We start from the raw sequence: 23,340 nt of genomic DNA, 5'->3' as shown, positions 1-23,340 counted from the left end.
AGTAGAGAGGGTACAGCACACATTCACTAGGATGAGAAGGTAGAGAGGGTACAGCACACATTCACTAGGGTACGGTAGTAGAGAGGGTGCAGCACATATTCACTAGGATGAGGCAGTAGAGAGGGTACAGCACACATTCACTGGGATGAGGTAGTAGAGAGGGTACAGCACACATTCACTAGGATGAGAAGGTAGAGAGGGTACAGCACACATTCACTAGGGTAAGGTAGTTGAGATGGTACAGCACACATTCACTAGGATGAGGCAGTAGAGAGGGTAGAGCACATTGACTAGGATGAGGCTGTAGAGAGGATACAGCACACATTTACTCGGATGAGGCAGTGGGTGCGGTACACATTCACTACGATGAGGCACAGAGGGTACAGCACACATTCACTAGGATGAGGCACGACAGAGGGTACAGCACACATTCACTAGGATGAGGCACAGAGGGTACAGCACACATTAACTGGGATGAGGCAGTTGAGATGGTACAACACACATTTACTCAGATGAGGCAGTAGGGAGTGTACAGCACACATTCACTAGGATGAGGTAGTAGAGAGGGTACAGCACATATTCACCAGAATGAGGCAGAGGCTGCTGCACACATTCACTAGAATGAGGCAGTAGAGAAGGTAGAGCACATTCACCAGGATGAGGCAGAGGCTGCTGCACACATTCACTAGGGTGAGGCAGTAGAGAAGGTAGAGCACATTGACTAGGATGAGGCACAGAGGGTACAGAACACATTCACTCGGATGAGGCAGTAGAGAAGGTAGAGCACATTCACCAGGATGAGGCAGAGGCTGCTGCACACATTCACTAGGGTGAGGCAGTAGAGAGGGTAGAGCACATTGACTAGGACGAGGCACAGAGGGTACAGAACACATTCACTCGGATGAGGCAGTAGAGAAAGTAGAGCACATTCACTAGGATGAGGCACAGAGGGTACAGCACACATTCACTGGGGTGAGGCAGTAGGGAGTCTACAGCACACATTCACTAGGATGAGACAGTAGAGAGGGTAAAGCACACATTCACTAGGATGAGTCAGTAGAGATGGTACAGCACACATTCACTAGCATGAGGCAGTAGAGAGGGTAAAGCACACATTCACCAGGATGAGGCAGTAGAGGGTACAGCACAGATTCACTACGATGAGGCACAGAGGGTACAGCGCACGTTCACTGGCATGAGGCAGTAGAGAGGGTACAGCACATATTCACTAGACTGAGGCAGTAGAGAGTACAGAATACATTCACTAGGATGAGACAGTAGAGAGGATAAAGCACACGTTCACTAAGATGAGGCAGTCGAGAGGGTACAGCGCACATTCACTAGGATGAGGCAGTAGAGAGGGTACAGCACACATTCACTAGGATCAGAAGGTAGAGAGGGTACAGCACACATTCACTAGGGTACGGTAGTAGAGAGGGTGCAGCACATATTCACTAGGATGAGGCAGTAGAGAGGGTACAGCACACATTCACTGGGATGAGGTAGTAGAGAGGGTACAGCACACATTCACTAGGATTAGAAGGTAGAGAGGGTACAGCACACATTCACTAGGGTAAGGTAGTTGAGATGGTACAGCACACATTCACTAGGATGAGGCAGTAGAGAGGGTACAGCACACATTCACTAGGATGAGGCTGTAGAGAGGATACAGCACACATTTACTCGGATGAGGCAGTGGGTGCGGTACACATTCACTACGATGAGGCACGACAGAGGGTACAGCACACATTCACTAGGATGAGGCACGACAGAGGGTACAGCACACATTCACTAGGATGAGGCACAGAGGGAACAACACACATTTACTCAGATGAGGCAGTAGGGAGTGTACAGCACACATTCACTAGGATGAGGTAGTAGAGAGGGTACAGCACATATTCACCAGGATGAGGCAGAGGCTGCTGCACACATTCACGAGAATGTGGCAGTAGAGAAGGTAGAGCACATTCACCAGGATGAGGCAGAGGCTGCTGCACACATTCACTAGGGTGAGGCAGTAGAGAGGGTAGAGCACATTGACTAGGATGAGGCACAGAGGGTACAGAACACATTCACTCGGATGAGGCAGTAGAGAAAGTAGAGCACATTCACTAGGATGAGGCACAGAGGGTACAGCACACATTCACTGGGGTGAGGCAGTAGGGAGTCTACAGCACACATTCACTAGGATGAGACAGTAGAGAGGGTAAAGCACACATTCACTAGGATGAGGCAGTAGAGAGGGTACAGCACACATTCACTAGGGTGAGGCAGTAGAGAGGGTACAGCACACATTCACTGGGGTGAGGCAGTAGGGAGTCTACAGCACACATTCACTAGGATGAGGCAGTAGAGAGGGTAAAGCACACCTTCACTAGGGTAAGGCAGTAGAGATGGTACAGCAGACATTGACTAGGGTGAGGCAGTAGAGAGGGTACAGCACACATTCACTGGGATGAGGCAGAGAGGGCACAGCACACATTCACTAGGGTGAGGCAGTAGAGAGGGTACAGCACACATTCACTGGGATGAGGTAGTAGAGAGGGTACAGCACACATTCACTAGGATGAGGCAGTAGCGAGGGTGCAGCACATATTCACTACACTAGGATGAGGCAGTAGAGAGGGTAAAGCACACATTCACCAGGATGAGGCAGTAGAGGGTACAGCACAGATTCACTACGATGAGGCACAGAGGGTACAGCGCACGTTCACTGGGATGAGGCAGTAGAAAGGGTACAGAACACATTTACTCAGATGAGACAGTAGACATTCACACATTCACTACGATGAGGCAGTAGAGAGGGTACAGCACACATTCACTAGAATGAGGCAGTAGAGAGTCCAGAATACATTCACTAGGATGAGACAGTAGAGAGGATAAAGCACACATTCACTAAGATGAGGCAGTCGAGAGGGTACAGCGCACATTCACTAGGATGAGGCAGTAGAATGAGGGTACAGCACACATTCACTAGGGTAAGGCAGTTGAGATGGTACAGCACACATTCACTAGGATGAGGCAGTAGAGAGGGTACAGCACACATTCACTAGGATGAGGCTGTAGAGAGGATACAGCACACATTTACTCGGATGAGGCAGTGGGTGCGGTACACATTCACTACGATGAGGCACAGAGGGTACAGCACGCGTTCACTAGGATGAGGCACTACAGAGGGTACAGCACACATTCACTAGGATGAGGCACAGAGGGTACAGCACACATTAACTGGGATGAGGCAGTTGAGATGGTAAAACACACATTTACTCAGATGAGGCAGTAGGGAGTGTACAGCACACATTCACTAGGATGAGGTAGTAGAGAGGGTACAGCACATATTCACCAGGATGAGGCAGAGGCTGCTGCACACATTCACTAGGATGAGGCAGTAGAGAAGGTAGAGCACATTCACCAGGATGAGGCAGAGGCTGCTGCACACATTCACTGGGGTGAAGCAGTAGAGAGGGTAGAGCACATTGACTAGGATGAGGCACAGAGGGTACAGCACACATTCACTAGGATGAGACAGTAGAGAGGGTAAAGCACACATTCACTAGGATGAGGCAGTAGAGAGGGCACAGCACACATTCACTAGGATGAGACAGTAGACAGGGTACAGCACATATTCACTAGGATGAGGCAGTAGACAGGGTACAGCACATATTTACTAGGATGAGGCAGTAGAGAGGGTACAGCACACATTTACTAGGATGAGGCAGTAGACAGGGTACAGCGCATATTCACTAGGATGAGGCAGTAGCGAGGGTGCAGCACACATTCACTACACTAGGATGAGGTAGTAGAGAGGGTACAGCACACACATTCACTAGAATGAGGCAGTAGAGAGTCCAGCATACATTCACTAGGATGAGGCAGTAGAGAGGGTAAAGCACACATTCACCAGGATGAGGCAGTAGAGGGTACAGCACATATTCACTAGGATGAGAAGGTAGAGAGGGTACAGCACACATTCACTAGGGTAAGGCAGTAGAGAGGGTACAGCACACATTCACTAAGATGATGAAGTGAAGATGCCGGCGTTGGACTGGGGTGAGCACAGTAAGAAGTTTTACAACACCAGGTTAAAGTCCAACAGGTTTGATTCGGACACGAGCTTTCGGAGTGCAGCTCCTTCCTCAGGTTTCTCTACATTCACCTGAGGAAGGACTGCGCTCCGAAAGCTCGTGTTTGAATCAAACCTGTTGGACATTAACCTGGTGTTGTAAGACTTCTTACGCACTAAGATGAGGCAGTCGAGAGGGTACAGCGCATATTCACTAGGATGAGGCAGTAGAGAGGGTACAGCACACATTCACTGGGATGAGGTAGTAGAGAGGGTACAGCACACATTCACTAGGATGAGAAGGTAGAGAGGGTACAGCACACATTCACTAGGGTAAGGCAGTTGAGATGGTACAGCACACATTCACTAGGATGAGGCAGTAGAGAGGGTATAGCACATGTTCACTAGGATGAGGCTGTAGCGAGGATAAAGCACACATTCACTAAGATGAGGCAGTCGAGAGGGTACAGCGCACATTCACTAGGATGAGGCAGTAGAGAGGGTACAGCACACATTCACTGGGATGAGGTAGTAGAGGGTACAGCACACATTCACTAGGATGAGAAGGTAGAGAGGGTACAGCACACATTCACTAGGGTAAGGCAGTTGAGATGGTACAGCACACATTCACTAGGATGAGGCAGTAGAGAGGGTACAGCACACATTCACTAGGATGAGGCTGTAGAGAGGATACAGCTCACATTCACTATGATGAGGCTGTAGAGAGGGTACAGCACACATTCACTAGGATGAGGCTGTAGAGAGGATACAGCACGCATTTACTCGGATGAGGCACTAGATAGGGCACAGCACACATTCACTAGAATGAGGCAGTAGAGAGGGTACAGCACACATTCACTGGGATGAGGCAGTAGAGAGGGTACAGCACAGATTCACTAGGATGAGGCAGAGGGTGCAGCACACATTCACTAGGATGAGGCAGTGGGTGCGATACACATTCACTAGGATGAGGCACAGAGGGTACAGCACACATTCACTAGGATGAGGCACTACAGAGGGTGCAGCACACATTCACTAGGATGAGGCACAGAGGGTACAGCACACATTAACTGGGATGAGGCAGTTGAGATGGTACAACACACATTTACTCAGATGAGGCAGTAGGGAGTGTACAGCACACATTCACTAGGATGAGGCAGAGGCTGCTGCACACATTCACTAGGATGAGGCAGTAGAGAGGGTACAGCACATATTCACTAGGATGAGGCAGAAGCTGCTGCACACATTCACAAGGATGAGGCGTAGAGAGGGTACAGCACATATTCACTAGGATGAGGCAGAGGCTGCTGCACACATTCACTAGGATGAGATAGTAGAGAGGGCACGGCACACATTCACTAGGATGAGGCAGTAGAGAGGGTACAGCACACATTCACTAGGGTAAGGTAGTAGAGAGGGCACAGCATACATTCACGAGGATAAGAAGGTAGAGAGGGTACAGCACACACTAGGGTGAGGCAGTAGAGAGGGTAGAGCACATTGACTAGGATGAGGCACAGAGGGTACAGAACACATTCACTCGGATGAGGCAGTAGAGAAGGTAGAGCACATGCACTAGGATGAGGAACAGAGGGTACAGCACACATTCACTGGGGTGGCAGTAGGGAGTCTACAGCACACATTCACTAGGATGAGACAGTAGAGAGGGTAAAGCACACATTCACTAGGATGAAGCAGTAGAGAGGGTACAGCACACATTCACTAGGATGAGACAGTAGAGAGGGTAAAGCACACATTCACTAGGATGAGGCAGTAGAGAGGGTACAGCACACATTTACTAGGATGAGGCAGTAGACAGGGTACAGCACATAATCACTAGGATGAGATAGTAGAGAGGGCACGGCACACATTGACTAGGTTAAATTTATTGTCCATTTTCGTTAACCTGAGATCTGAGAAAATTGTGCTGGGTGTATGTTTTGAGCCACTGCAGCCCTTGTACAAATGGGACTTTCTGAGAGGGGTATTCCAGGAAATTGCCTTGTAACAATGGTGGGCCAACACCCTAGGTCTATGTCAAGGTACTGTGTGAACTAGCGATGATGGTACTCCAGCAACATAACTGCTTTTGTCATTCTCAATGGTAGAGGTCACAGGGGAGAGGTGGGCTAAAACCACCGTAGCGATGTGACCTCTAGCTGTGCAGACAGTGATGGAAATCTTAACGCGCTACCGCATCATACCTGGTCTCTGTGGCTGCAGGTCTTCTATTACTGTGTAGCACAGTGTCCGTGCGATTATTTTTATTTTGCAGCCCATTGCCCATGTGAGAGTAGCTTTGTTTTCATGCACACAAATATATCACAGAATTGTGACAACGGAATTGCATTTCGTCCATCGTGCCTGTATCGACTCTGACTGAGCAATGTATGAAGGGAAAATCTAGCATTACAGGCAATGGAAGATAGTTTTGGAGGAAAGTATCACTGAAGGTGTGCATCAAGAGAAGGCATTAGGGCGATGCTGGCATTGGTAATGAGGTGTCAAACAAAAGCATTGGCAGTGTGATAGGCCGTACAACTCTCAGTTGTGTGCATATGCCTAAGGTGTTGCTTGCTCCAAATAAATTGCCTCTGTGATTTTGGTCTTAATTTTAAAGTAATGTGAATGAGCTTAATCTGGTCCTCATCTCCTGGTCTTTTGATTTCAGCTTCATTGGCAGAGAGTTCTAGAATTCGAGAGACTCCATTCCTGGATGGGTTCCAGGAGACAGGTGGAAAGGGGGCGGCAGATGTTGGTCTCATTCGCATCTTTGTGGCTTTGTTCGATTACGATCCTGCAACAATGTCGCCGAACCCAGATGCTGCAGAGGAGGAGTTGGCATTTAAGGAGGGTCAGATCCTCAAGGTAAGAGTGCAGCTTGCATAGCAACATTGTTTGTAAATCCTGCCTCTCTCCAGAGGAAGAAAGGAACATACTGGGAATTGTTGGCACATTCCAGAAACATGGAAAATTGTTATCTTGGGGAAGCATGTCACAAAGTCACATGTCAGTCTTTGACCATATATGGGAGAGTTAATAGGCCTGTTGTTAAATCATAAATCGGATGTTTTTTGCAAATGGAAAGCAGTTCCAAGCAGTAGAAAGCAGTTCCAAACAATGTAAGGGAATATTCAATAAACAGGAGGATATTGAGAGGGGCAGCAAGGTGGCACAGTGGTTAGCACAGCTCCAGGACCCAAGTTCAATTCTGGACTTGGGTGACTGTATTTGTGGAGTTTACACTTTCTCCCCGTGCCGGCGTGGGTTTCCTCAGGGTTCTCTGGTTTCCTCCCACAGTCCAAAGATGTGCAGGTGAGGTAGATTAGTGTGAGGTGGATTAGCCATGCTAAATTGCCCTTAGAGTCCAGGGTTGTGTCGGTTAGGTTGAGGGGTTATTGGGATATCGTGTGGGGAAGTGAGCTTGGGTGGAGTGCTCTTTAAAAGGGTCAATGCAGACTCTGGGCTAAATGGCCTCCTTCTGCACTGTAGGGATTCTATGATTTAGTGGCAGCACGGTAGCATTGTGGATAGCACAATCGCTTCACAGCTCCAGGGTCCCAGGTTCGATTACTGTCACTGTCTGTGTAGAGTCTGCACATCCTCCCCGTGTGTGCGTGGGTTTCCTCCGGGTGCTCCGGTTTCCTCCCACAGTCCAAAGATGTGCAGGTTAGGTGGATTGGCCATGCTAAATTGCCCTTAGTATCCAAAATTGCCCTTAGTGTTGGGTGGGGTTACTGGTTTATGGTGATAGGGTGGAGGTGTTAACCTTGGGTAGGGTGCTCTTTCCAGGAGCCGGTGCAGACTCGATGGGTCGAATGGCCTCCTTCTGCACTGTAAATTCTATGATTCTAAGTGAGAAACTTTGGAGTGCATGTCCACAGGTCCCTGAAATTTGAAAGACAGGTGGATAAGGAGGTTATAAAAAAGGATATGGAATGCTTTCCGATATTGGACAGGGTATAGAATACAGAAGTAGAGATGCTAGAACTGTATAAATAAAACTAGTTAAATCACAACTGGAATTTTGGTTCTGGTTACCACATTACAGAAGGAACATAATTGTGCTGGAGAGAGTGCAGAGGAGATTTACAAGAATGATATCAGGATGTGAAAATTGCAGCAATGACGGAAGCTATGGATAGGCTAGGGTTGGTTTCCCTCGAACAGAGGAGGATGAAAAGCAACTTGATTGAGGTACATAAAATTATGAGGGGCCTGGACGGAGTAGACAGGAAAGATGCGTTTCTTCTAGCCGAGGGGTCAATTAGCAGGTGGCACAGCTTGAAGGTGATTGGTAAAAGGAGTAGCGGCGATATTAGGACGAACCTCTTCACCCAGAGCGGGGATAGGTGTCTGAAATTCCCTGCCTGGATTGGTAGCCTGAGGCAGGAACCCTCAGCTCATTCCAAAGAAAGTGTGCCACTGGCTGGGCTATGGCTGACTGGACAGATAGGACTGGAACCAAGTGAGGGCAGTCCTACCAGCTGGACAACAGAGGCAACAGTTGCAGCGGAATAATGTCATGAACTGCAACAAGGGCTGCAAACAGATGGAGAACGATCAGGAATTAATGACACAGACAGTCATATTGAATATCATTTGTCAGCACATGACAGAAGACTATTCCTTCCATAGAAGCATCACAGGTGAGTTCAATTCTGTCCTCATCTAAACCTGCAGTCGCTATTGTACTGGTTAGCCCAGCATTTGTTGCCCATCCCTAATTGCCCTTTAGAAAGTGCTGCTGCAAGGCTGTGGACCAGGTGCTGGAAGGTGGGATTATTTTTTTTAAATAAATTTAGAGTACCCAATTCTTTTTTTTTCCAATTAAGGGGAAATTTAGAGTGGCCAATTGATCTACCCTGCACCTCTTTATCTTTAGATTGTGGGGATGAGACCCAAGCAGACACGGGAAGAATGTTCAAACTCCACACGGAGTGTGACCCGGGACAGGGATCAAACCCAGGTCCTCAACGCTGTGAGGCAGCAGTGCTAACCACTGCGCCACCCTACTGCCCCCGGAATATGGGATTACAAAAGGGGGCTAGTTTTCAGTCAGTGCAGGCACAGTGGGCTGAATGGCCTCTTCCTGCGCCGTAACTTTGATATGGTTTTATAAATCATCAATCTTACTGCAACAGGTTTTTCATTGGTCCTGAGTATGATTCTGTTTGAATTGCCCTGACAAGACGCTGTTGTTTCTGATGAGGGAAGGGAAGTTCCACTTTATTCATTTTTTTTTAAAGGAAAGCTCCTATTTCAATATAGATACAAGTATGACAGGAATTTTCAGACATTTTTTGGAGCATGTACATTAAAAAGCTATTCTTCCCAAAATTGCTGCCAGCTTATGTTTTTAAACTTCTGGAGCTGACAGAAGCTGCAACAGGTGGCATGGAAAATGCGTGGTTATTCACAAACTGCTCCTGAAAGTCATTGCAGTAAGAGGCAATGCATTCATATTCGATTGCAAGTGAAGCATGAAATGATTGGGGATGTGATGAACAGTGTGATAGAAAGCTGTAAAGCAACGTGTTGGAACTACACATCAGGCCAGCATGGCAGACGCTGTCTAGGGGGTAGGGATTCTCTGCTGTCTGAACTGCTTGGCACCAGCTCCCTCTAGGGGTTTACAGAAAAGTGTGTGGAATGTTTCCCACTGTCGTCCGTATGGAGCAATAACATACACTTTCCACAGAGGTATCTGTGGGTTTAACAATTTGTTCCGGGTGGTCTCAGGTCCACGTTGATTATGTAGACTTTAATGGAGGGAATAGTCTTCTGGCCTGTGCTGACAAATGATATTCTATATGCTGCCAGTGTCATAAATTCCTGATCCGATCCCTTACTCCATCTGTCTGCAGCCCTTGATGAAGTTCATGATATTATTCTCTTTTTTTTAAAATTTGGAGTACCCATTCATTTTTTCCAATTAAGGGGCAATTTAGCGTGGCCAATCCACCCACCCTGCATATCTTTGGGTTGTTGGGGCAAAACCCACGCAATCACGGGGAGAATGTGCAAATTCCACACGGACAGTGACCCAGGGACGTGATCGAACCGAGGACCACGGCATCATGAGGCAGCAGTGCTAGCCACTGCACCACCGTGCTGCCTTTCATGACATTATTCTCCTCCAACAGTTGCCTCTGTTGCCCAGCTGGTAGGACTGCCCTCACTTGGTTCCATTTGTATCTGTTCAGTCAGCTGCAGCCCAGCCAGGGCACACTGGCTTTGGATTCACACCGTTTCAGGTTTGTGTGCTGCTCCAGGGTTTGAGCATAAAAGTCGAGGCTGATGGTCGAGTGCAGTGCTTGAGAGAGTGCTGCAACATTGAAGATACCGCCTTTCAGGTCAGAGGTTAAACCAAAGTTTCATCAGGCTGCTCAAGGTGGATATAAAGTGCTTTGACCTGGTGGTTACCCAGAACTGTGTACAGTAGTCCAGTTGGAGTTTAACCAAAGCTTTTGTACAACTGCGTTAAAACCACTTTACATTTTAATTTTAGCCGCCGGTTGGTCTTTTTGATTATTTTTTGTACCTGACAACTACATTTTAGTAATTTAAATTTCTTTGGGCCCCCACTGTTCCTGGCTTTTCACCATTTAAATAATACTTGGATCCAAAATGATTCACTTCACACTACAGCTTTGAAATCCATCTGCTTCAAGTTGGCTCGCTCACTTAATCTCTCAATGCCCTTTGTAATTTTATGCTTATGTTCACATTACTTCTTATGCCATTTTTTAAAAAGCATTTTATTGATTTCATTTGTATTCATAATAAAAAATGAAAAGGTAAGAGCACACAGGAAAGATATACAGAAACACAAGTCATATTAACAGTAAACGCCAAATGGTCGATACAACATGTTGCTACATGGTATTAAAACCAGGGATGTGTTTGAGGCCACAGAGGTGTAACCTATTCATTGCCATGGCAGCATCAATGAGTTCCCCCCCCCCCCCCCCCTCAGTACCCTTTGGTCCCTCTGTACTTGCTTCCAAGCCCATCTTCCAAGCTATTCTTTGCTGTTGAATGTGACCCTTAGTCTCACTGGGTACAACATGCCAAACCGCACCTTACTTTCAAATAATGCCGCTTTGGCCCCTTTAAACTCCAGCCGGCACTTGGTCAAGTCGGTTCCAATAGATGCGGATTGTGCCCCCCCCCCCCCCCCCCCCCCCTCCGTTAAGCACCTGCTCTTTGCCTTAAAACCAATGCAGTTTCGCGATTATCGTCTGCGGTGGATTTCCTGATATGGGCTTTTGCTGGAGCGACCTGTCGGCCAGGTCCACCTAGTGGGTTTTGGTGAAGCTTTCCTCTCTGAACAGTTTCCCGAGCATCTGTACAATCTATTCTGTCGGGTTCCTGCCCTCTGCACCCTCTGGTAGCCTGACAGGTTCTGTCGATGGGACCTGGTCTTCTGATCTTCAACTTTCCCCTTGGGCGCTTTCTGGGTTGTTGCCAATGTTGCCACCTTGGCTTCAGACAAGACGATTCGCTCACCATGGTCAGCAGCCACTTTCTCCAGGTCCCACACCGTCGCTTCCTGGATCTCCAGTCTCTGCTCCATTCTGTCTATCGCCTCCTTTATGGGGCCAGTGCAGTTTCTATTGCTGACCTCATGGCTGACATAAGGTCCTCTTTTAATGAGTCCCTGTGTTTCTGGAGTTCTATCAAGAGAAGTTCCATCAACTGCTCCATCGACGGGCGGGCCGAAGTTTGTGTTGGCGATCCTGCTTGGTCCACCATGCTCCGCTCTATTTCATCCCGCGTGTCCTCTCATTCTGATGTTGGGATCCTCCTTTCTCAACTTTTACTGCTTTTCAGCTCCGCGGCTGGTTCAACGGCATTTCAGTTGGTTGGTTGTTAGTCGAGCTGAAATTGGGGGGGATTTCATTGTGTTTTTGTATCTGTTTGAAGGGTTAAAAGGACCTGAGAAGAAGCTCCCAAGAGAAAGCCTCCTTTGCTGTGACCGCTCAGCTTATGGCTGGCACTGGATGTCTGCCACCAATCATTATGTCATTGACAAACCTTGATATATAGCTTTCTATTTTGTTCCGTAAGTTATTACCAAATATAGTAAATAGTTGAGATCCTTGTGGAACACCACTAGTCACTTTCTTCCACTTTAAGTGCATGCCCATTATCCCTATTCTCTGTCTTCCACTGCTTAACTAATCTCCTACCAAGCTGCATAGTTTTCCTTCAATTCCATCCTTTTAAGTTTAGCTAACAGTGTCACATGTAGAATCTCATCATATGCCTTCGGGCAGTCTACTTAAACTATATCCATAGATATTTCCGTGTATAATACTTCAGTTACTTCCCCCAAAAATCCAATTAGAAATGTTAGACATGGGGCAGGATTTACCGACCACTCCGCCGCATGTTTTTTAGTGATGGAGGCGGCCGCCAGCAGATCTACCAATCCGTTGATGTCATCGGGATTTCCCGGTGACAGCACTCTCCATCACCGGTAAACCCGTGCACTGGCATGGGACTGGAATTTCCTGCTGGCGTAAACAACCGGTAAATTCTGCCCATGATTTTGCCCTCGGAAATCTACGTTGGCTTTCTAATCAGCTCAAATCTCTCTGTGTGTTAAATCACTCTGTGCCTAACTATAGAATCCAGTCACTTTCCCACATTCCCACAAGGGCAGCATGGTGGCACAGTGGTTAATGCCAGGGACCCAGGTCGATTCTGACCTCGGGTGACTGTGTGGAGTTTGCACATTCTCCCTGTGTCTTTCCTTCGGGTGCTCCGGTTTCCTCCCAAAGTCTAAAGATGTGCAGGTTAGGTGAATTGGCCATGCTAAATTACCCCTTTGTGTCTAAAGGTTAGGTGGGGTTCTGGGGAATAGGGCGGGGGATTGGGCCTAGATTGGGTGCTTTTTCATGGGATCGGTGTAGACTCAATGGGCCGAATGGCCTCCTACTGCACTGTAGGGATTCTATGATTCTATGATGAGATGTAAGATTAAAGGGCTCATAATTTCCATGTTTCTCTTTCATCAAGTGTTCCTTCGAGAGAAGTGTTCAAGTGTCCAAAGGAAAACTTCCTTAACTGACACAAGTGTAGAGAAGGTTATGATAATGCATCTGCGAGGTCCTCAATAACTTTAAAACTCTGGGAGGAAACCATCAGGTCCTGAGGATTTGTACATCTTTTGTGCAATTATTTTGTTTCTAATACTATTTTCTTGCTTCCACTAATTTTGAATTCCAGACATTGATTCATTACAATCTGGGAATTGTCTGATTTATCTGTGGATTGTGTGACTGAGTGATTGACCTCTGTTCATGCATTGATGAAGGAAGGTTCCTACAGGTTAAAGAAATGATTTGTCGAGATGCAGATGTCAAAAATTTTCAAACCTGCATCCTTTCTAATTTATGAAATGCTCTCAGCTGATTGCGTTTGTGCCTCCCATATCCATAAGGTCCCTGAGTCATTAGTGATAAACACTCTGACACTACCTCTCTGAGGGTCCCTCAAGGGAGCAGATGCATGGACCAACAACAAAAGCTGCTACTACGTATTAGCCTACCTGAATAAAATCAGTACTGATGGTGAGAACTTCCTGCTGTCTACCACTCTTCCATAGAGCTAGTGTTTGGCAGTGTAGGGTCATCACTGGAGAGTGAAGACCAAGATGGGGCTGAGCTGGGAAAGTGTGTGAATCTGGAGTAAACTGAAAGTAAGGGAGGGGTCTCCCATCTGAACAATCTCATTGCAGGTATTTGGAGATAAAGATGCCGATGGATTTTACCATGGAGAAGGCAATGGTCAGACTGGCTTTGTGCCATGTAACATGGTCTCAGAAATCCAGGTGGAAGATGATGGAGTAATGGAGCAGTTGTTACAGCGGGGTTACCTGGCTCCCAATACGTCCATGGAGAAGCTGGGTGAGTGTGCATTACACTGATGTCACTGTTTAACTGAGACTGTTGCGTTGTATTTTCAGGTTGAACGCATTCAAGATATGAGTGATTGGCTGGGCCAACGGTGAACGTGCAGGGACATTTGCTAGATGCTTTTCGAATGCTGCAAAATAAATTATTGACAGGAGTGACAGGGAAGTCAAGTTTGGCTGGACTAGAAGATAAGAAGAAGAAAGTTTGACTGGATTTGAGTTGAGAGAGAAGATAGGTTTGTCTAAGTTAAGAGTGAGAGAGGTGGGTATTGTTTCAAATAGGGGAGGCATTTGTATGTGGAAGATAAGAAATACTACAATGAGTACATTTATTAAAAGTTCCCAGCTGACTATGTCTAAACACTGAAACTCATCACATCACTTAAATGTGATACCATATACTGATGCTCTCACAATATTTATATGTGAACTATGTACTAATGCTCATACTGCCACCTCAGATTTCCTGAAGGATCCTTAAAATTACAGGATGGATTTAACAGGACACAGGAGTCCTCACCTCCCCAGCAAAAAGGTTAAGGATAAGCCTGTCCCTGCTCGAGAGGCTTGCCCCACAGGCATTTAATGCTTAGGAATGGTAGTAATTGCTTGGAAGTGAGACATCCACCCTGCACCAACACCTCTGTGCAGGATGTCCTGCCTCTTGAGAGCTGCCATCCAATCAAATGTCCAATATATCTCCAGCCCTCCAGCTGTGCCCCCGGAAACAATGGGCACAGCTGGAACTACAACCACCCTGATGTTGAGCAGCCAATTAAGAGGTAAGTGAAACGAAGGGGATAAAGGGGTTGCGGTGGGCAAGCTGGTGGGGGAAGTGAACCCGGAGAAAAGTGGGGCACTCTTCAAAGGGCCCAGGGAACGTGATATAAATGCAACTGCCACCCCTCCTCCCCCCGAAACCCCACACCCCCTGGCCAATGCCAGGAGAAAGCTACCAGGCTGGTGTTGGCATGAGACTTTCCAGTTGCTGGTTAAATCACAGCAGTGAAATGATAAGGCACTTAAGTGGGCATTCATTGGTATGCGGATTGCTGGTAAAATCACAGCTGGGTAAAGGCAGGTGGTTAGGCAGTGAATACAGTACTTATTGAATTTTGCAAGTCCCCTACTTGCAAAACCCACCACCAAGGGGGCCATGAAATCCAGCCCTACAAGTGGCTTTTAAATAAACAGAACCATCAGCCTGCAGTGGCTGGTGTGCCCTAATTGGGCACTGATGTCTTGTCAGATTATATCGTTATGACCAGGTGAGAAGGAGTGAACTGTCAGCCCCTCTATTCATTCTCCTCAGTTGGTCACAACAGAGGTTTAAGTTTTGTTTTCACGATATGCCTTTTCTGAATCCAAATGTGCCGATAGCTGTTTATGCAATAATCAAACAAGGTTTTCTTGAGTTAAAGAAAGATACATTTCCTAACTATTAAACCTGAGGGGAAAAGCTCCACATGGGGTGAGAAATAAGGGAAGTGATTATCCAGTTTAAAAAAGGTGAAAAGAATATGCGGTTAAATGTCCTTTAATCGTCCTGGAAGTGTAGATAGTTAAATGTCCTGGCTAATTTGGATTAGCTGCTTTTGTGGATGCGGTCAGATGTAGAAGATGTTGCAATTATCATGAGATCTCAGTTCGCTGGTAGATTTCTAGTAAAATTGTCTTCCAAGCCAAGTAATACATGTGTTCCAAAGGAGAGAGAACTTTTAGCCTGTTTCTTCTGCTGAAGTATTTCTTGCAATCTCCCTGCAATGGCTGAGGCCGGACCTGTTATACTTCACCCACTGTGTTTTTTCAAGGAGTTTTTGGGTGGCTCTGGCTGTGGTAGCTATTGTTTCAATATTTTGAAATTCCATAGGTGCTGGACCCACCACCTACCCGTTTTGCATTTTAATGTCTCTTCCTTAGTCAGTGATGGATTTTGATGGATCTTTGAATTACAGGAAATGACCCTCCCTTCGCAATCCCCTGAGGGTGCCTTGTTTGCTTTTTTACCTTCCCCATGGAAGGAGGCCTGACATTTTTACGTTGTTTGTTCTGTCTCATTTCAAATTGCAAAATTTCCTGTCGGTCGAAACTGAAAAATCACGTTTTCAGAAGTAAAATATAGCCTCGTGACAACACCCATTAGCGCTGTCATGCAATCTAATACTGGTGCTCCTGTGTGAGGATGTCAGAGGCATCCATCATCTATATTAACCAAGACCTGAACCATGACCAGCTCAATGAGGGACTGCTTGCAGTAACAGATGCTCACCTTGAAATGTGTTAATCTGTGTAGATGAAGTGAGAACATAATAGCAGAGAAATATGTGAGTCTTAACCAACGCTGCTTGGTTCCCCGAAACAAGCTGGCTTGGGGCCAGTCTAATCGTTAGGTATCAGGTCACAGCTGGAAATGCTCTAATTTTCACCTTTCAGGAGAATCTTGCTCTGGAGTTTACAAACCGTGTTTGGCAGAGAGCTTGACAGCTTCAGAGATGTAGCTTCCTGAGCCTGTGAATCACTCATTAGTGACCACTACCCTGCTAAACAGAAACTTTAATGGAAGTGGGACTCACCCTGGGGTTGGGAGCAATCTCTGGTGCTGAGGTGTCAACCTTGAATGAATTGGCTAGCACTACATTATCACTGTTCTTTTCTTAATTTCAAAAATATACTTTATTCATTAACTATCTGAAAGAAACATTATAACTTGACCACCAAAAAAGTAGGCGAAATGCATTGTGAAAGTTAATCTTCATTAATATAAAAAAATAACAAAGTTTAAAATACAGTATGGTCTCAAAAAATGGAGCAGCTAGCCAAACATCGAAATAACTAATTAAAACTTAGCAGTTAAATGCAAATATACACAGGTAACAACTAATGACATCTCGGCACTTACTGATAACATTGGTGCTAGATTTACATAAGAAAATGCATAATTATAACACTCTATAACAGCAATGATATTCACATTTTTTACAGTGATCAAGATGCACGCTGAAATGTCCAGAACCAGGGGTGGGATTCTCCGACCCCCCCACCGGGTCGGAGAATTGCCGGTGGGCGGCGTGAATCCCGCCCCAGCGCTCCGACGCCGGCTGCCGAATTCTCCGGCGCCGGTTTTCAGGCGGGGATCACGCCGCGTCGGTTGGGGGCTGTTGGCAACAGCCCTCCCACAATTCTCCGGGCCCTGATGGGCCGAGCGGCCGCACGTTCCTGGCCAGTCCTGCCGGCGTAAAATGGACATGGTCCATCCCGGCCGGACCTGACTTGGATGGCGGCTAGCAGAGTCCTCGGGGGACGCGGGGGGATCCAGCCCCGGGGGGGCCCCACAGTGGCCTAGCCCATGATCGGGGCCCACCGATCTGCGTGCGGGCCTGTGCCGTGGGAGCACTCTTTCCCTCCACGCCGGCCTCTGTGAGGCTCCGCCATGTCTGGCGTGGATGAGAAAACCCTGCGCATGCGCAGGAAACACGCCGGCGGTTCTGCGCATACGCCAACTCGCGCCGGCCCACGGCAGCCCTTCCGCACTGGTTGGCACGGCGCCATCCCCTCCGGCACTGGCCTAGCCTGGAAGTGCGGAGGATTCCGCAACTTCCAGGTGGCCCAACGGTGAAGTTGTTCACGCCGCTCTTGGATGCGGCGTTGGTCCGTCCTGCCATCTGCGGGACAATCCCCGCCCAGGGGTTACAGTCTGACGATACGGGGTAGATAGTTTAAGACCAAGATGAGGAGAAAGTCCATCACTCAGAGAGTGGTCAGTCTGTGGAATTCGCTACCACAGAAAGAAGTTGAGGCCAAAACATTGGGGTGGGATTCTCTCACCCCGGGGCAGGGCCGGAGAATCGCCGGGACCGGCGCGAATCGTGCCACGCCAGTCCACCGATTCTCCGGAGAGCAGAGAATCGGTGCCAGTGGGGCGCCAGTCGGGGGCCACTCTACGGGGCCCCCCTGGCGAATCGCGGCCCGGGATGGGCCGAGCAGCGACGCTAAAAAAGCCGAGACCAGCCGCCGCCGTCCACACCTGCTCTTACCCGGTGGGACCTCGGCATGGATGCATCTGGGGGCGGCCTGGTGGGGGGAGGGGGGGTCCGACACCAGGGGGGCCTCCGCTGTGGCCTGGCCTGCGATCAGGCTGGGGGCCTCATTTGTTCCGCGCCGGCCCCTGTAGCCCTACCCCATGTTGTTTCGGGTCTGGGGCGGAGAAGGGAGCCACTGCGCATGCGTGCATTGGCGCCGGCCCCTCTGCGCTTGCGCAGACCCGCGACGCCCATCTGACGCCAGGGATCGGCAGCTGGAGTGGCGTGAGTCACTCCAGTGTCGTGCTGGCTCCCTGCAGGGGTCAGAATCGCTGCTCCTGAGGGAATGTTGATGCCGTTGAGAAACGCGAAGGCGTTTACGACGGCATCAACACTTAGACTCAGGATCAGACAATCCCGCCCTGTATGTTTTCAAGAAGCAGTAAGATATAGCACTTGGGGCGAAAGGAATCAAAGGATATGGGAGGAAGATGAGATCAGGCTATTGAGTTGGATAATAATAACCTTTATTAGTGTCACAAGTAGGCTTACATTTTCACTACAATGAAGTTACTGTGAAAATCCCCTTGTTGCCATACTCCGGCGCCTGTTCGGATACATTGTGGGAGAATTCAGACTGTCCAATTCACCTAACAAGCACGTCTTTGGGGACTTATGGGAGGAAACCGGAGCACCGGGGAAACCCATGAAAACACGGTGAGGAACATGCAGACTCCGCACGGACTGTGACCCAAGCCAGGAATCAACCCCAGGTGACTGGTGCTGTGAAACAACAGTGCTAACCACTGTGCTACTGTGACACCCATGCCCATGATGATCAACCATGATCATAATGAATGGCAGAGCAGGCTCGAAAGACCGAATGGCCTCCTGCTCCTAATTGCTATCTTTCTATATTTATATAGTAATGGGAACGTTATAAGCATTTGAATATTTTCATTAAAGCGATCCAATGTTGTTCCAATCATATACATTGGTCATGATGCATTCTGAGGTGCTTCAACACAGTTACATTTACTACACACAGTCAAGATGAAGCTAACAATCTGAGCAGTGTTTTTTTTTTACAGTTACCAGCCTCTCCATGCACATTGGCTGAAAAGATTTGCACAGTGGCCTAACCGTTTGCACCTTGGTTGCATGGTCACTGTTTTTACTTTATGTATTTTTAAAATAAACCTAGAAATTGTCAGCTCTGCTAATGCAATCTTTCCTCCACCCCCAGCCCTGCTCTCTTAATGTCAGTGTAAGTGTATGTCAGTGGTGCACATGAACACACGGTATACCAGTTAGTTTGTTGTTCTATACATTGAATGATACATTTGTGATTGTACCCATAACTAATCGAAATTGGACAAGATCAATTTTAGGTTAGTTAACGGTGACAATCCTGCAATTAAATTCAGAAGAAAGGAACAGAAGGATGTACGAGTAAGGTGCAAAGAAGCAATTAAAGTAGGATGAGGCATAGATAACTGGATTCAATGGCCTGTTTCTGTGCAGGATATAATTGCTAACGGAACTGGAGATAAAATAGGGGCAGAATCGGACAAGGGGACAGGATAGGGAAAAGGCAATCGTTCAGATTAGGGCTGGAGTTCTGCTGTTGGCATTGCTGCTGAAGACAATTCATGGAAAGCCTGAATATTTAAGAACAACATAATTAATGAATGCCTCCATATCACGAGGCAAAGCAAATAGAAAAATAGAGTTTTATTTATAAGAAACACTTTGAATATCCGGCTTGCCTTTTCTAAAGTTTGTGAATGTCCCTCTGAAGATCTGGACAATGAAGTGTGACACCCCATGATGTGTGTGGAATATATGGACACAGTACAGTTCTGTTTGGAGAAAAAAAAAACTGAACAACCAGTGGCACCAGAGCTGGAGCTCATGGCCTTTGGAATCCCAGGGGTCCCTAAACATCTCTGTGCTCCACATTTTTGTTTGTTTCCACAGGTTTCAATGGTGAGGTAGGTAGACAGCCATCATCATTCGACTAGACTCGATTCAACTGCCCCAGAGCTGCGAGTGTCACTTGCCAGAACCACTGGCCTCTGATTTGCTAACCTGACATGATTCTGCTCTGTCTGTCTCAGCTCCCTGTGTGCTGCTTTATTTCCTCTTTTTTTTCTCTCGTCTTTTGCTGTATGAAGGCAGCCACACGCTCTCTCAGCCGCCACGCCGCACTGCGCCTCCTCCGAAACCAAGGCGATCCAAGAAAGGTCTGTCTCACTTCATGCTTACTTTTTTTTTGTTGCTTTGTTTTCATTGAAAACATTTCTGTGTCAGTGTTTGACTCGCTGCTTCCCATTCGCTGCCTAACAGCATGGTACTGAATGTTTAAAAATGTATAAGGAGCTGGGTCCAACATGAAAGCAAGAGTCTAACTAAATAATCCCTGATCTTTCAGTGCAAGCCGACAAGTGGGAGGACAGTCGACAGCAAGGTCAGCAAAACTTACCCTCAGCTTCTTCTCATTCCTCCATTGATAATTGCATTGGAATTCTATTTGCATATGTTAAAATATCACAATCATTAAAATGCATGGAAAGCTAATTTTAATGAAGCAGCTGTTTCATGTATGTACTGCACTTAATTTTGTTCTACAGAAGAATCTGACAGGATATATAATAAGCTTATACAGTACAATTATATTGAGCAATTCTCAAGCCATGTGGCAATATTTTTAAACACCATAAATAATTCGAGAAATCTGTACTGGACTATGAAGCTTATTCACAACTTTGTGTTTCTCGCACTTTTTTGTGAAAACAGTTTATAAACCGGTTTATTGTTCAAAGTTTAATTATAGTGGGTTCACTGTCATATAACATGGAATAGAATCCCTACAGTGCAGAAGGAAGCTATTTGGCTCATCGAGTCTGCACCGGCCCTTGGAAAAAGCACCCTACTTAAGCTTAAACCCACTTCTCCACTCGATCCCCATCACCCAGCAACCCCACCTAACCTTTTTTGGACACTCCGGGGCAATTTAGCATGGCCAATCCACCTAACCTGCACATCTTCGACTGTGGGAAGAAAGCAGAGCACCCGGAGGAAAGCCGCGCAGACATGGGGAGAAAGTGCAAACTCCACACTGACAGCCACCCAAGTCCGGAATTGAACCCGGATCCCTGGAACTGTGAGGCAGGAGTGCTAACCACTATGCCACCCATATGATTCTGACGTCTTGTAAATTAGCTGTGGAGATGGAATAAGCCCACTCTCTGTAACGTGCATTTTCAGCGAGGAAGGTCGAAAAGGACCCTCATACAAAATGCATAATAGGTTATAACAAGTTATAATGAACACCCATTGCATGAGAAATTACTCTGTCTGCATAACATGCATTATCAATTTAGAAGTTGTAATGAATCCTCTTCCCCTTGTTTAATTTTATTTTTTTATCAGTTCTACAATTGCACCATATAGTAAATCTACATGATATTCATTACGAGCCTCCTTTTCTGTTGCAGAGTGGAGACGGCCTGGCAGCGGACTACAGAAAATGCCTATGAAAAAGATGGTGGCTGTGTTTGACTATGATCCCAGGGAAAGCTCACCTAATGTGGACATTGAGGTGTGGTGCATCTGCTCAGCTCACATTGTACTGTTGGCAGCTAGCTAGGACTAATCCAAGTTAACATCTTAAAACCAGTTAGAACAATTGTGGCATCTCTTGATCGCCACCTCCTGCTACCAAACAAATTATTTTGGGACATGGATGGTCGGGTTTGTTGGTCAAGCTCAGGGTAAGAGTCCCATGTTTCATTGATATAGGCAGGAGAACCGTAAAACCCAACCAAGCACTAACACGGTGCATGTTAATCCTTTGCATAGGGAACTCTAGATTGTAACCTTCAGTGAGGAGTTATTGAACTGAGGTCAGTTCTGTATGTGAAAAATTGCCTGGAATCTTTGTGTGTATTTCCTAGTGGCCAATTACAGAGTATCATGAAAAATAGGTGCGAATTTGCCAACAAATATCTCTTCCCTTTTAAAACAACTCGACTGATGTTATTGCCTCACAAGTGCCATATTGTAATAACAATCTTTATTTGTGTTACAAGTAGGCATACATTACACTGCAATGAAGTTACTGTGAAAATCCCCTAGTAGCCACATCCAACATCCTGTAATTTCTCACACAGATGTGGGTAACTTTGTGCACCAAAATGTATTTTGCATTTCCCTGCAGCCATCCCATGTGACATTGAACAACAAATTTTCCCAATGTGACAATGTGAGATAGCTCTGTGCTGTTTGTATCTGGGAGTAGCATGGAGATGCTGGATATCATTTCAAATTGGGTCCCCTGAAGCCACCTTTATCTCTTCCTGAGCTGATTTGAAGGGACAGTGTAGAGAGTTGCCATGTTAAATACATTGAATGCAAATTTTCATCTCCCTACTAGGGCCATCTATACTTCAGTCGATAACAATCTCTGAAAATTTTGATTTCAATCTCCAGGACTTGAGTGCATAATGGCAGCTGACAATTCAGTGAAGTATGTTTTCCAGATGAAATATTAAACTTGGTCAGCTTGGTCAAATGGATGTTAAATATATCTTACACTATTTGAAGATGAGAAGGCCAACATTATTCCCTTAGCCAGCAACATGAAAAACTGATTAACTGGTGACTAATTTAATGTGTTGGTTTTCCTGTTTATCTGAGGAAGGCGGTGGTATAGTGGTATTGTCACTGGACTAGTAACTCAGAGACCCAGGGTAATTCTGTGCAGATGGTGAAATTTGAATTCAATAAAAATTCTGCCATTAAAAGTCTATTGATGACCACAAAACTATTGCCAATTGTTATAAACACCCACCTGGTCATTAATGACCTGTGGGGGGGGGAGGAATCTGCGATCCTTAACTGGTCTGGCCTACATTTGACTCTCGATCCACAGTAATGTGGTTGACTTATAGATGCCGTCTGAAATGGCCTAAGCAAGTCATTCAGATAAGCAATTGGGGATGACCTTGCCAGTGACGCCCATACCCAATTCATTACTATACAATGGCTATCGATTTATAAAATTAATTAATTGATTTGAAACATTTTAGGATGTCCTAAAAGATGTGCTAATATACACTGCTTTAATGGAAGTTCTTTCTTTGAACACGTTTATGATTACGAAGATAATTACAAATTGTAGAAAATGTTTACTCCCAAGAATGGGTGGGCTGGGAGTGGCTGAGGTATAAAACTTATGATTTTTATACCAGCATTGAAAAATGCCCATTTCTGGAGACGTGTCAGAATGCTGGTGAGAAACCTACTCCGCAAAGTCAGATATCATTACC

General features: G+C 46.5%; 1 protein-coding gene across 16 annotated transcripts in view; it reads left to right on the top strand.

Annotated features, from left to right (window-relative positions):
* The window catches only part of LOC119974776 (peripheral-type benzodiazepine receptor-associated protein 1-like), a 378,013-nt gene that overhangs the window by 342,742 nt on the left and 11,931 nt on the right, over nt 1-23,340 (top strand). For 15 of the 16 annotated variants that reach the window (XM_038814002.1, XM_038814003.1, XM_038814006.1 and 12 more), the window contains 5 exons: nt 6,735-6,931; nt 13,812-13,980; nt 20,185-20,253; nt 20,442-20,477; nt 21,508-21,611. In XM_038814002.1, the coding sequence (XP_038669930.1) occupies nt 6,735-6,931; nt 13,812-13,980; nt 20,185-20,253; nt 20,442-20,477; nt 21,508-21,611 (575 nt within the window). The remainder of the gene's footprint in view (nt 1-6,734; nt 6,932-13,811; nt 13,981-20,184; nt 20,254-20,441; nt 20,478-21,507; nt 21,612-23,340) is intronic. The other variant, XM_038814004.1, reaches the window with a different exon arrangement.

The sequence above is a fragment of the Scyliorhinus canicula genome, chromosome 12, assembly GCF_902713615.1.
Source record: "Scyliorhinus canicula chromosome 12, sScyCan1.1, whole genome shotgun sequence".
In the NCBI taxonomy this organism is placed as follows: Eukaryota; Metazoa; Chordata; class Chondrichthyes; order Carcharhiniformes; family Scyliorhinidae; genus Scyliorhinus; species Scyliorhinus canicula.
The sequence above is the reverse complement of the archived record's forward strand: the minus strand, read 5'-3'. Positions and strand labels throughout refer to the sequence as shown.